Source organism: Melampsora larici-populina (genome assembly GCF_000204055.1).
Source record: "Melampsora larici-populina 98AG31 unplaced genomic scaffold MELLAscaffold_12, whole genome shotgun sequence".
Lineage (NCBI taxonomy): Eukaryota > Fungi > Basidiomycota > Pucciniomycetes > Pucciniales > Melampsoraceae > Melampsora > Melampsora laricis-populina.
In genome coordinates this window covers 756,659-769,155 of record NW_006768776.1, presented here as the reverse complement: position 1 = coordinate 769,155, position 12,497 = coordinate 756,659, and the positions used below count along the sequence as shown (strand labels likewise).

General features: G+C 41.4%; 2 protein-coding genes across 2 annotated transcripts; one reads left to right on the top strand and one right to left on the bottom strand.

Annotated features, from left to right (window-relative positions):
- Nucleotides 1-2,552: 2,552 nt before the first annotated feature.
- Nucleotides 2,553-4,420, bottom strand: MELLADRAFT_74551 (uncharacterized protein; the record flags this gene model as incomplete). Its single annotated transcript, XM_007408317.1, has 4 exons — nt 2,553-2,905; nt 2,984-3,052; nt 3,137-3,260; nt 3,333-4,420. 4 exons carry the CDS (start codon nt 3,593-3,595, stop codon nt 2,816-2,818), a joined length of 546 nt encoding a protein of 181 aa, XP_007408379.1.
- A 1,739-nt stretch (nt 4,421-6,159) lies between these two features.
- On the top strand, nt 6,160-8,332 carry MELLADRAFT_71486 (uncharacterized protein; the record flags this gene model as incomplete). Its single annotated transcript, XM_007408487.1, has 8 exons — nt 6,160-6,653; nt 6,760-6,839; nt 6,924-7,069; nt 7,147-7,206; nt 7,269-7,371; nt 7,467-7,757; nt 7,845-7,896; nt 8,006-8,332. The coding sequence occupies 8 exons, from the start codon at nt 6,247-6,249 to the stop codon at nt 8,157-8,159; spliced, it is 1,293 nt and encodes a 430-aa protein (XP_007408549.1).
- Between the last annotated feature and the right edge of the window lie 4,165 nt (nt 8,333-12,497).

Here is a 12,497-nt window from a genome sequence, read left to right as displayed (position 1 = left end):
TTGTCGATATCAAAAGTTGGAACAGGGCAAGTTTTTCCTCTGCATCTTGTACACATACTCCCTCAAACTTGAAAGGACTTCAAAATGATGCCTTGTCTTCAAGTTTCTTTGAAAAAGTGTAATTTTGACGAGATCAATCATACCACTGCGGATGGTTTATCAAAGAGGTACACCACGGAGTGGTTTCTGAGCAGAAAAAGCGTCGGTGAGGTCTGCGGATCGTCGGGGTCGTGAAATGGCCGGAGAATCGCCTGAAAGTGGCCTGTAAAAGGCCTGAAACTGGCCTGCAAGAACCGGCTACATACTGGCTGCAGTCCGATTGAGTACCGCCAGGAGTCGGACTGCAGCTGGTGTGCGTTGTAGTTGAGTCGGCCGCATGTCACATGGCTGCCGCTCGACTTGATACCGCCGGCAGGCAAGCATCAGTCAAGCTAAGCTTGACTTGATCCCTGATCCGGAATTTCCCTAACATGGCTTTTAAGGGAACTCGGGACAGCTCGGAGCATTTGTACTTCGGGTCCATTCAAATTGTTTCAAGTCCACTTGTCATCCGGTCATCCTAAATAGTGGATTCATCAATCCCATCACCATCAACCACCATTTCATCATCGATCAACAGCAGGTTCATTTATATCAGAAACAGAACCAAATTCAATCAAATAAATTGATTAACTTCATTCAATTGCTAATCTGCATCAAGATATATTATCATTGCTTTCATTTAATCTAATCATCAAATCAACTTATCAAACTCTTCAGCTTTAGCATCACTCCCGTCGGCTCCCAGTTTTAAACTCATTCAGGATCAATCACTCTTGACAGAATTAGAAACCAGATTGTTATCTCATCATGATTAAGACTCACTACCTTCTTTACCTCCATCAGTCATCTTAGCCAAACTCGATTACTGGTATTTAATCTCTGTGCTCTCAATAAACTTCTCAAAAAACTGACATTGCACCAATCGGTCAGCTCCTGCACTCATCAAACTAAATTACTTTGTTTTTTTCATCAACGACACCGTCCATTCAACCTAAGCCCGATCGAATTAGACTACAGGTGATAAAGCTGATCGAGTAGTACTCTTTGAGAGTAATGAGGTAAGTGTGCTGATTAAATCAAAATTGTATCTGTCTCATTGACCTTCATGGGTAATAATAACCTCAAATTCAATCTTTTCAATCTGAAAATCATAACACTCTTGTTGAAATCTCATTCAATCGACGATAACAATGATGATACATCATAAATTAGTAATCGGCTCTTGGGTGCTTTTAAAAGGGATCGATTGATTCTCATTACATCTAGGAAGACTGGTTCCAATCACTGACTTTGTTCTTTCTTTGAATGATTATAACAAGAACTGGTGGAATTTGATCAGTAGCAGAAATTGATACCATTTCTATGATGTTAGATTCTTTTCTCCAATCTGTTGATATGAAATTGACTACAAATCAAACCCACGAAGAATCAATTGGAAAATTATATCTTAATTAAAAAATACGAAGAATCGATTAGAAAATTATATTTTAAAAACAACTTGTATCTTCTTATTATATACTCATTATTATCACATTTGTATATTCCTGAACAATCCTTTAAGCCATTGATGAATCAATTTTATTTTCATTCTTTGAATTAACTGTTGGCTAGCCGAATATTGAGGCTTGCAGCCGTCTCACTGGACTTTGTTGAGGACTGGTCTTTAATAGGTCCCAGACCGGTGCAGACCGGTGATCAATCCTCTGCATACCATCTTCAGTCGGCCTGCAGGCTGGCTACAGGCGATATTTGAAAGGCCGTCTGCATACGGTGGGACCAGCGCCTACCTGCAGACGGTCCGTGACTATATAAAAAAAGGCCCGTCTGCAGACGGCCTTCGTCCCAGTCTGCAGATGGGCCGGACCACTCCGTGGTGTATGTAAAGTACAGTCAAATGTGGGAATACACTTGAATACACCCGTGATCGCAGCAGAATCACATGTAAAATTTTAATAAAAAATAAATCTAGACATCAAATTTCCTAGGCAGTCATGAGGCTCAGAAAAGTAATTGTTTAATAAGATAGTTTCAGACGTACGAGTGCCATGAAAAATCTGAAGAGAGCAAAAGATGCAGAAAAATAAGGGCTACATCCTGCAATGAGCAAGCTTCTATGATTTGTTTGATGCAACATGGGCAAAATGCGAGCTGGAGATAGTCCCAGCCAAATCGAAATTGGTATCAGGCCAAATTTGCCGATAAGTCGCAAGCCCCCCCTCCGCAGGCTCCGGGGGACGTCTCTGCGGGGGTTAGGGGCTTGTGTTAAGCTAGGGTAGATTGTAGGTTGCTTCAGGGCAAAGGCCACGAACATGAGGATTTCTGGTGTGAAACTAGCTAAATAAATTGATATCGCCAAGATTGGGAGACGTACATCCATTGTTCTGCGGCAACAATTTTTTTGATTGCGACTGAAGAGATTGAACGAGTACTCTCAAGCTGAAAGGGAATGAGGTCTTCCACATGAATGCCGGGTGATATATGTTTTGGAGGCCTCGAGTCCTCAGACACAGTAGTATCGTACGCATTCAGGCTTTTCATTATAAGAAGGTTATACATCAGAGTTAAACAATGAAACTAATTAACAACATGAGTAGGGTCATGAAAAGAATTGTCCAGGCTGCCGGAGATATGATGTTTTTTTGTTAAGTTAATAGAGCCGATACCAAACAGATTGAGAAGCATTTGATTTATTTTTTCGTGAGCTTGGAGTGATGAGTGAAAATGAAGTATAAGGCGTTCAGAAGAGCTTTTTTTTGCTTGCGGGGTGCGTTTCTCATAGCTCAAAGTTGATATCGGCACCAGCGCAGAATAAGCTTGGTCCCTCGAAATCATCCGTGACATTGAATGTAAGATGGTCGAAGGGCTGTGGTTTCAGAAATTGTGGAGGGGTTGCTCTCACGTCAGTAATAGGAATCACAGGGGATCAGCGGAAAGGACGCACAGAAGCAAGCGTGTGGAACTGGTAGGTGTAAGTTGATGGCTCCTCCTCAATGATAGGACAGGGAGTGTACTGTGGCAGTGGCGGACAAGGGAAGAATTGATTAGTAGTCATGCACTAAGCCAAAGTGACGGAGCTTAGAACAAAGGAGCGTACGCGACATGCTGTGAAACTCTGGCCTGAATAGGCGTAGGAGTCGTTTCCGTCGCGCGCGACAACACTGCTGCGGGGATTTGACGAGTTGCGCTCCGACACAAAACCAAGCGACACCGTGTAGTTCCTAAATTCGCACAAAGAAAGTCAGACGCCAATGTGAGGGGCTTATGGAATGAAGGCAATCGGAAAGACGAACATGCCGTGGCGGAAAGTGCAAGGATCAGAAGGCGAGCTGCGTTCACACGGACTGATCTCCATGTAATTGACTTGCCCAAGCGTCTTCTCAGGGCAAGAGGTGAATGTGACGTTGGCAGCGGTTGATGAAGAGTTGTGCACGTATTCGGATTCATGACGAAGTCGAAGAGTAGTTGGAACTGGAACCGCGTGACGTAAACCAACGAGCAGGACGAGAGGACGCAGGCATCGTGAGGTGAGCTGTTGACCGAATCTGAGAGACATTGAATTGGATTGGTAGTTGATAGAGTACGAGACGAGTCGCAAAAAATGAAATCGACGATGGAAGCCCAAAAAGAAAAACTTCGAGATAAAGGTTATTAGAAAGGACTTCGAATTGACCACTGACTCCCACCTTCAAACCAACAGACACAGAAATAAAAATATTATTAGAGACTGAAAGATTAGAAGAACAAAACCAAAGGTAAAAAGAAATGAAGAAAGAGATCGATGAGATTCGTTGGGCTCGACCAAGGAGTAGGGTGTTTATATATGAGAATTAGTTTGAGATGAGCAATGTTTTGGGGGGAATTACGATGTGAGCTTGATGCACAAGGTGACCAGTGGGGGAACAGGTGAGGAGGTGAAACACAAGAGTTTAACAAGGCGATGGGGATTGACGGATTATTCGGTTAGATTTTAGCGGAACCACAAAGTATTAGTGTGTATGCTTGTAGATTGACGATAGGCTGATGGGCTAGTGAAGATATCTGATTAGGGTGTGAAAATGGACCTGAGAGTCGAATTCAAATGGTTTTTGGCAGTTTTTAGCGGTCAATGTACGAGTAGGCAGATTATCTAAATCTGACAGGTAGAGGTTATGTAGATAGCTTAAGACCCAAAAGTAAAAGGTTGAAGTAGATTTAAGGTGGTGGTGTATTGAGTCACGAGTGTAGTCAAGAGGGGCAGGGGAAGGTAAGGGAAGGGTGAGCAAAAAAAAAGACGAAATCTGGTGGCAAGCTGATGATTTAAATACATGGCCAAGCGCAACATACAACATCGATTGATCTTTTTTTCAAATCTCAAGGTTGGGATGGATGGAGAAAGATGGAGAGCTCGTGAGTCAGACCAAAGATAAACCACAGCCAAACCAGTGAGGAGAACGTTAGACTACATATCGATCCAGTTTAAATTAAAATCACTTATTGTTCGTGATTCGGGTGACTAGATCTCAAATATTGCTGTGAGTCCACCATCTGATCATCATCATCAGATTGCAAGTAAACTGAAGTCAAGTCTTTTGCACATCAATTGGATTTATGTAGTTGAGAGCTTGAGTGACTCGAGCTACGTGAAACAAACAACATCGTAGATCGTCAATCAAAAAGATGAAAAAGCGTTTTAGACTTTAGCCATCGATCGATCGAATTCATCAAACTTGGCGAGCACAACTTTCATTCAGAACAAGCAAGCAGTCAACAGCAGTCAGCTGATCATCATGAAGATCTTATGACCCACTTCTCATGTACCTCTCTCTGGCTAACTGATCTTGCACTCAGACCCTCATGATCTATTTGGTACACTGATCAATCAATCTAACCGAGTTAAGGCTTTCATCTATCTTCTTTCGAGCTTGCTCAGCATTTTGGCTTTCATACTCAGATGATACCTTTCCACTATTTTGCATTGCACAACCACATCCAACTTCAACCATACAGATTCTTAGCAAGCCAAACACGACTTTCGACCACGCCCACTCGGGATCCATAAGCAGAAGGCTGTCAACGCCAATCACATATGGACCCAACCAATCAAATTCAACAACCGCAATGCTACTGCTCAACTTAACCATGCCGATTCGTGCCTCCTGCTGGATCAGCTGGATCAGCTGGATCATAGCAAAGCCTGTCTTGCCTCCCCTCTTCCCTTTGGTTCACATTAGCAAGACGGTACATAGTAACCATGGTCTAGCTGACTATTCTTCATGTCTAAGCGGCACTTTGTTTGACCTCCGGGTCCCTGTGCTCCATGATTGGTGAAGATTTTTGTAGGCTGTGTTTTTCTTGGCGTTTTTTCTTATCACGGACGGCGCGGAGTAATTTATGAAGTTTGAAAATTGGTAAGTGAATATACTCACCGTATCCTCATCTTACGCTCGCTTTGTGGAAGTTTCTTTCAGGATCAATTTACCTCATTATAGCGAGAGTCGGTGCCCCTCCGCTGATTGGTGCAGCCTGTTGCAGCGCCCGATCAAGGGACGAGAATCTGGCTCCAGGATTCGTCTCTGTACATACTCGAACTTCAATCAGTCCAGCTCACTTTGATCCACATCAAAAGCTCAAGCAAAACGCTTTCCCAGCAACTATGCGTACTACATTCCATATTTTATCACTCTGCTTGACCTAAAAAATCTACGGGGCATGTGACGGCATCTCCTGTCCATTACGACTTGTATGCCTTGGTCAGTGAGACGCGCGGGTTCGTACAACTTCCAGAGGCGGCTGCGTCGCTTTGATTCCTCGCTTGGACTCGTGACTGAAACAACTTGAGATCCAACTTCACTTGCTCGCTGGGACCCTTCGTTCAAAAGCCAATAGGCTCAGGATATTACAGAACATGAATTATGATCTGCAACGATATAGGCAAGATCAATGACCCCATATCCGTCGCAGACGCTCGGATACAAAGCGTTTTAACGATTTCTTTTGTCGTCCATCTTTCAAGGTTTAGTAAGCGTGGAAGATTATCCGTGAGCCCGAGGCAGCTTCCTTTATGCTTTATGCCACTGCCGATCCAGTTATGAACGCCGATCAGAAATTGAACCGCCCAGCATCTCTTTATATATTTACGGAGCTATTGAGCATTACATTTTCTATCCCATCATCTCGTTTCCATATTCTGCGTTTACAATCCTTCTTCTCACGCGTACCCACAGCATGCCACACGCACAAGTCTCACCTGGAACGACTCTGTACTACGAAATTAAGCCTTGTACCCAAAACCCCACTTTACCTGAGACACCTTGGCTACTGATTGTTCATCCGTTATATCAGGATATCTCCTGCATCACTCATTTGTCTGAAGACCCGGTCTTGCGGGCAAACTTCAATGTGATTCTTTTTGATGATCGATATCATGGTCGATCTGAATCATCCCCTTCGGCTTGTTTCGATTGTTATACGCAAGCAGCAGACTTAGCTATGGGTATGGAGCTCCTGAAAATTCCAAATGCTCATTGCATGAGTACTCACCCATGGGCAACAGAAGTATTACTAAGAATGGGATTCGTATTCAAGGAGAAAGTTACTAGTTTATGTCTTTGTAGTTTACCATCAGACCAAGAGTAAGTCATCTGTCTATTCTATTCTTCAAGTTGAACTTTGCACTTTGTTCCAAGAAGAGGCTGCGAGGCTGATGACTAATGATTCTCATGCATCTCGTTTGGTTAGGGACGACTTTAACAAAAAAGCGTTCGCTGAATGCTTTAACCATTGGACTGATCCCGAAACTCCAGATGACTGGCACGAAGGTGAGAAACATTAGCTGTACTCAGCCTTTAACGGGGTTGATTAACTCGTGCTACTGTCTACATTTCTTCTCCTGATTTTGTCAGCCGTAGCATCGACAGTATGGTACCACTTTGGATCTGAGTTGGAATACGACGTTGATATACTTGACGAATATGCTGGCATCTTTTTGCGAAGATATCCACCTTCCAATTCCGTGGGTCAATTGATGGGAACAATGCCATACAGCATGGTACGTGGTGATCTTTTGCCTCCATTTGGGAGCCTCATATCTTCATCATTTTTTGAATGCTAACTTTGTTTATATAGCGTGATGTGATTCCTGCCAAAGCCCAAACTTCAGTCACGCAGCCTATCCTGATACTACAAGTTCGTAATTCCTTGCATCATGATCCTCACTTGGGCTTTGACTAACGTGGTTGAACTTGAAGGGAGGTGCTGATAAGGTTTATACAAGAAGCACACTTGGAGTCTCGTCTCGTCTCGACGGAATTCTACAAGTTTCTTCCAAAAATGAGCTGAGAACCATCCCTAGTTAGTATTAAACTCCCAAATGTCATCGGACTTTGATATAATTCTAACAAAGCTTGTTTTGAACTGATGATTTGCTATACCATTTCATCTTTTAGATGCGCCATTAATGCTATGCCGCACCCATAGCGTCGAAGTACGAAACCAGTTTATGCAATGGATTCAGCCGATCTTGTCAGAACAAGGTCGACATTCATCTACACGGCTTGACTTGGAGGTTTGTCTACAGAGATTAGCCAGCTTATCCGATGATATTTCTATCACAAAACGCGATCCACATGTCAGTGATAGTTATCATCTCGCTGGTTCCGAAAAAATCAAGGATGTCTCTGCTTTACTTCAAAAGTTTGAACACCTTCAAAAAACGAAATTTTCTTTCATAGGAGGAGGTGAGCGATCAATTCCTGTGACAAGCAAAAACATTGCTTCTATTGTTTGCAAATTTCAATCTAATAGGTCATTTTCACTGGATGCAGGTGCTCCTGAGACTTGGTCAGACGCAAGTTTCGAAGATATACACCCTTGGAGGTATGTCTAACAATCCATGCCATTCACAGTCTTAATCTCAGGAGGTGAGTGTAGATGTCTTCAATCAAAGTTGACTTGACATGTTCTCTTTGAACTCTGCATAACATAGGTTTTCATCAAGATATGATTATGCTAGGATGTTCGGGTCATCTGAGGGTGTGAGATCAAGAACTAACTCAGCTGTGACACTTGAGGAGAGTATAGAGGTCGTGGTCATGGACTCCGCAAGCGAAGAAAACTTTACTGAATCACTCAAAACTTGAAGGTTATGTGGAAATGGTTTGATCTCATCCAAGTTTGTAACCATATGTATTGTATTATTTTGTGTTGTATGTGTGGTTGGAATACATGATTCTCAGATTTGTTTAGTTGTACTACTTGACCTTATAGACACAAATAAATGAGAATCAGATAAATATTGGTTAGCTGTTTGCAGAATGATCTCGGGACTGACAGAAGTTCAGCATACTTATGGAAGGGAAGATGTCCAAGGTGAGAATCAAGCCAAATTCACTTTTATTTATCTATCATGCTCATTCAAATATTCATCACTTTCCTTTCCTTTTGATTGAATTCGATTCAATTTTATTTTCTCTTCTTTCATTCTTTCATTCTTTTCCTTATTTGTTATTAAGGATTTTTAAAATGTATTCCCTTGTGTCAAAATTCACATATCTTTATTTATCTTGCACACTCATTCATTTGTGACTTTACTTTCATTTCATTTCATTTCTCTCTTCTTTTATCTTTCCATCCTTTTTTATTCATAACTTATGACTTTTGAACTGTTTTTTGTTGTGTCGAAGGCTCACACACTTACCAGAGCAAACCTCATGGATGCATTATTTGCTTTGTGGTTGGCCAAGAACTCTCCATGTTGAGCATCAATGCAAATGAACTTTGAGAACTTATCACAATGGTGAACCCAAACACTCTGTCCCTCCCTCCTAAGCAAACTTGCATGTCCAACGGTGTCTTGGCCAAATTTCATGCGGCTCAAGATTCTATCACCCAGTGCATCACTGAGGTAAGTCACATCAGTATCAATGGGGATAGATGGACATCACCCAGCAACATAGCCATGTTGGGTGTTACTGCACATTGGATCTTGACCAATTTCAAGATGCACGGCGTCACCCTGGCTTTGAAGACCATTGACGGCCCTCACCCTGGTGCAAACCTGACTATCATCCTCAAAAAAGTTCTTGAAACCTTTCACATTTCCAACCACCTCTACTGCATCACTGCCAATAAAACATAACAACACAACTGTGGGACATGCCCTTCAGACAATGCTTCCTCACGTCAACACATCCAAGAATCTTCATAGATGTGTTGCAAATGTTATCAACCTGGCCACTAAGAATGGGATGGCAGTCTTTGATCAGAAGACCACTCCTGCCCCTGTCAATGCACTGGTCCCTCAACACTCTGTTCCCTTGTTCATTAAACCAACTCCCCATTCCAAATTATCCAGCATACTCACTCAAATCGGTGCCTTCCATAAAAGAGTGAAGCACAGCAGCCAGCTTGATTATGCCCTCAACAACAACATTGACAGCTGCAACACTCTAACTCAAAAGGTTAGTTTGGACCATGAAGTAGCAATTTACTGATATTTGACACACACCTGTCTCAACTGTTTGTAGCCTTCAAAAGCTCATATGCTATAGTGGGTTGTGCCTAAACGTGTGAAATCAGGTATTTTGAGAAAAAGCTTATAAAACCCACAAAGTTGATCCAATTTTGATGCCAAGGGCAGACTTGAAATCCTCACATCAATAGCAATCCAAAGTTGTATTAAACATATCGTTTTAAAAAAATCTACAGCAGAGAAAGTTCTTTTCATACAATGGAGTTTTTGACAAATTAGCTTTTTGGCCGGCCCAACATTGCATGCTTTTAGATACTACCCTGAAGGTCATCCAGCACTCAAAGCTTATCTCCTTACCAATGAAGAATGGGAGCTAGTTGGAACAATTGTCACACTTTTAGCCCCACTTTCCACAGTCAACAAATCAATTCATGGTCACAAGTACCCCACTTTCCGATTTTCTTTTTCAAAGGCTTCTCTGATACAATATTCAATGTAGGATTGGCAGGACTCTCAATGCACAAAGTTGAAAGTGGCCATCATGTCTGTGGTGGATAAGATTGTCCATTATCAAGAGTTGTCCCAGAAGATGGCTGTTTATGTCTGTTCAGCAATCCTCAATCCTGGACCCAGACTCAATGCAATCAAAGGCTTGGATTCATAATCCCTGGGTTGGGGACCTGAGGATTTGACCAACACTGAGACAGCAGCGCAACCCGTAGCGTCAGCGTAGAGATAACGTAACTATAAGCGTTACTCTATCTGATAGCTTAGCGGGCCTCCAATGAGTTACGCTCTCGGGTTGCCGTAACGAATATTTTTGAAACCAGTTACGTTAGCATCCTGGGATAACGGGTATATTGTTTTACAGTTACGCATCAGGCACGCAGCCCGTTACGGTAGCTATGTTGCGCACAAACAAACAAAGGGGCTCAACTTCAATTTCAATCAGCCAGGCGATAGGGAGAATTTTGAATTTCAGAACTTGATTTACAATCATCCGAACGACTCAACAAGACTCAACGAGTCGTACAATACTACTGATCATCAATCAACAGCACCTTCATTATTATGATCAACTCCTGAAAATCAAAATCGAAAATCACCATATCTCATCAAATCAAATTGTTGTCATCAATAACAATCTTCACTTTCACTTAGACCGATTCAACACTAGCTTGACAAAATAACTCATCATGTTGTCAAGTCAAAACCGAAGACGAAAACGTTTATGGTCCTTCTTCTCCTCAGTTAGTATTTTCAAATCTCAAAACTCTTTCAAATGAACAATTATAATCACAAACTTTTCTTTACTTAGTCAACATTTCCATGTGACCCAAGGATAGATTTCCATCGAACATTCAAACCCGCATCAACTTCAATCAATTCATCAAGATGACCATCTGTATCTCCATCGATTCCTCACCACCAAATTTAAACCAAGCGAGCTCAAGTTCAACCCCCAATGAACTTTTTCTTTCAAAAAAATCATCCACTGATTCACTCTAAGCTTTATACACTTTTAACAAAAGATTACCATCACCAATAGGTATGGGTAAAGGTCAATTGATGATTAATTAAAATTCAATCACAATCTATGTTTTATTTGAAATCGAGTTTTGGAATTCTTAAGTAAAGCATATCCAGATTTAATTGAAACATTGTTCCATCTAGTAGATTCATCATCTTTATTAAATTTAGACCAGTTTTACACACTTCTACTTTATCTCTACCTGATTCAATGGAAGAATCTTTACAAACTCATGATGGTCAAAATGCGATTTTTAATTCTTCTTGTTCAAATGATGGTGTAGTTCATGGATCATGCTTGATTTTAGGTTGATGAGTTCAGAAAAAATAAAGAAATAGTCTGGTTTTTGGAGATGGTTATAAGGTAATGGTCAATTACAACAAGATGCATTTGATGCTACCAAGTGTTTGAGATCTTTGGATCATTTTCTTCTTTTCTTTCCGACCTTTTTCCAAATTGACAGTTATGTTTCCTTTTTAATCTTTCCCAATGATCATTCTTCATTTTATACCTTGGGTAAATAGCTTTCTTGCAGTAATGACCTTTGTTTGGTGTGAGGCGATTTTTTTAGCCCGTAGTGAGCTACAGTAACGATAACGTAACTGTTTCAGTCACGCTATCGGGTTCAGATAACGGGGAGAGTCTATATGAGTTACGCTATCCGCGATAACGTAGCTCTTCCAGGTACGTTACTTCCTGGTAAAATTTTGCGTTAGCGCATAAAGTTACTCTACGCGTAACATGTCATTTAGCGTAGAGTTGCGCTGCTGTCTCAGCGTTGCTTTTACCTTGACTTTATAATTAGGATGTGTAGGTCCTTTGATATTCTATGTAGGCTCTTAAAGATATATTCACTTATGATTGAACTTGTATAGCTCCCTTATAGCCCCTTTTTGGTGTTCTAAGTTGGCTCTGATTTCTTTCTTTATGAAATGCAATTCCCAAACCTACAATGACCAGTATACGAGAGCATCCACTATTGTCTCTGTAAACAGCTTTGGTACGGTAAATTTTACTGAAATTTACAGTACCAAGCCTCAAAATCCCCAATTGTGTACAAAGTACACATTGGTACCGACAGAATTGGTCAAAAATCTGTAGAGCTCCCGTAAATCTACTGGACCTCTGCAGAATCTCTACCGAATTGGTATCCACCAAATCTACAGAATCTACTGGGCAAATCCATCACCACCTTGCTCAAAACCACCATCTCTGTCACATACTTGTCAACTTTGAGCACCCTCTTGACAATCAACTTTTCTGTGCAAGGGTAAAACATCTGTTTTACCCTCTCATTGATCAAGCAAATCCATCAAGATCCATCACTACCTTAAATCACCCTCTGCTATCACATGTTCTTTGATTTCAATCACCAATCAACTTTTTCAAGCTCTCATCAAACAACTTTTTTATCCTCTCATTGATCAACATGTTTATTTTCTTATCAATCAACTCTTTCACCTGCTCATCAATCAA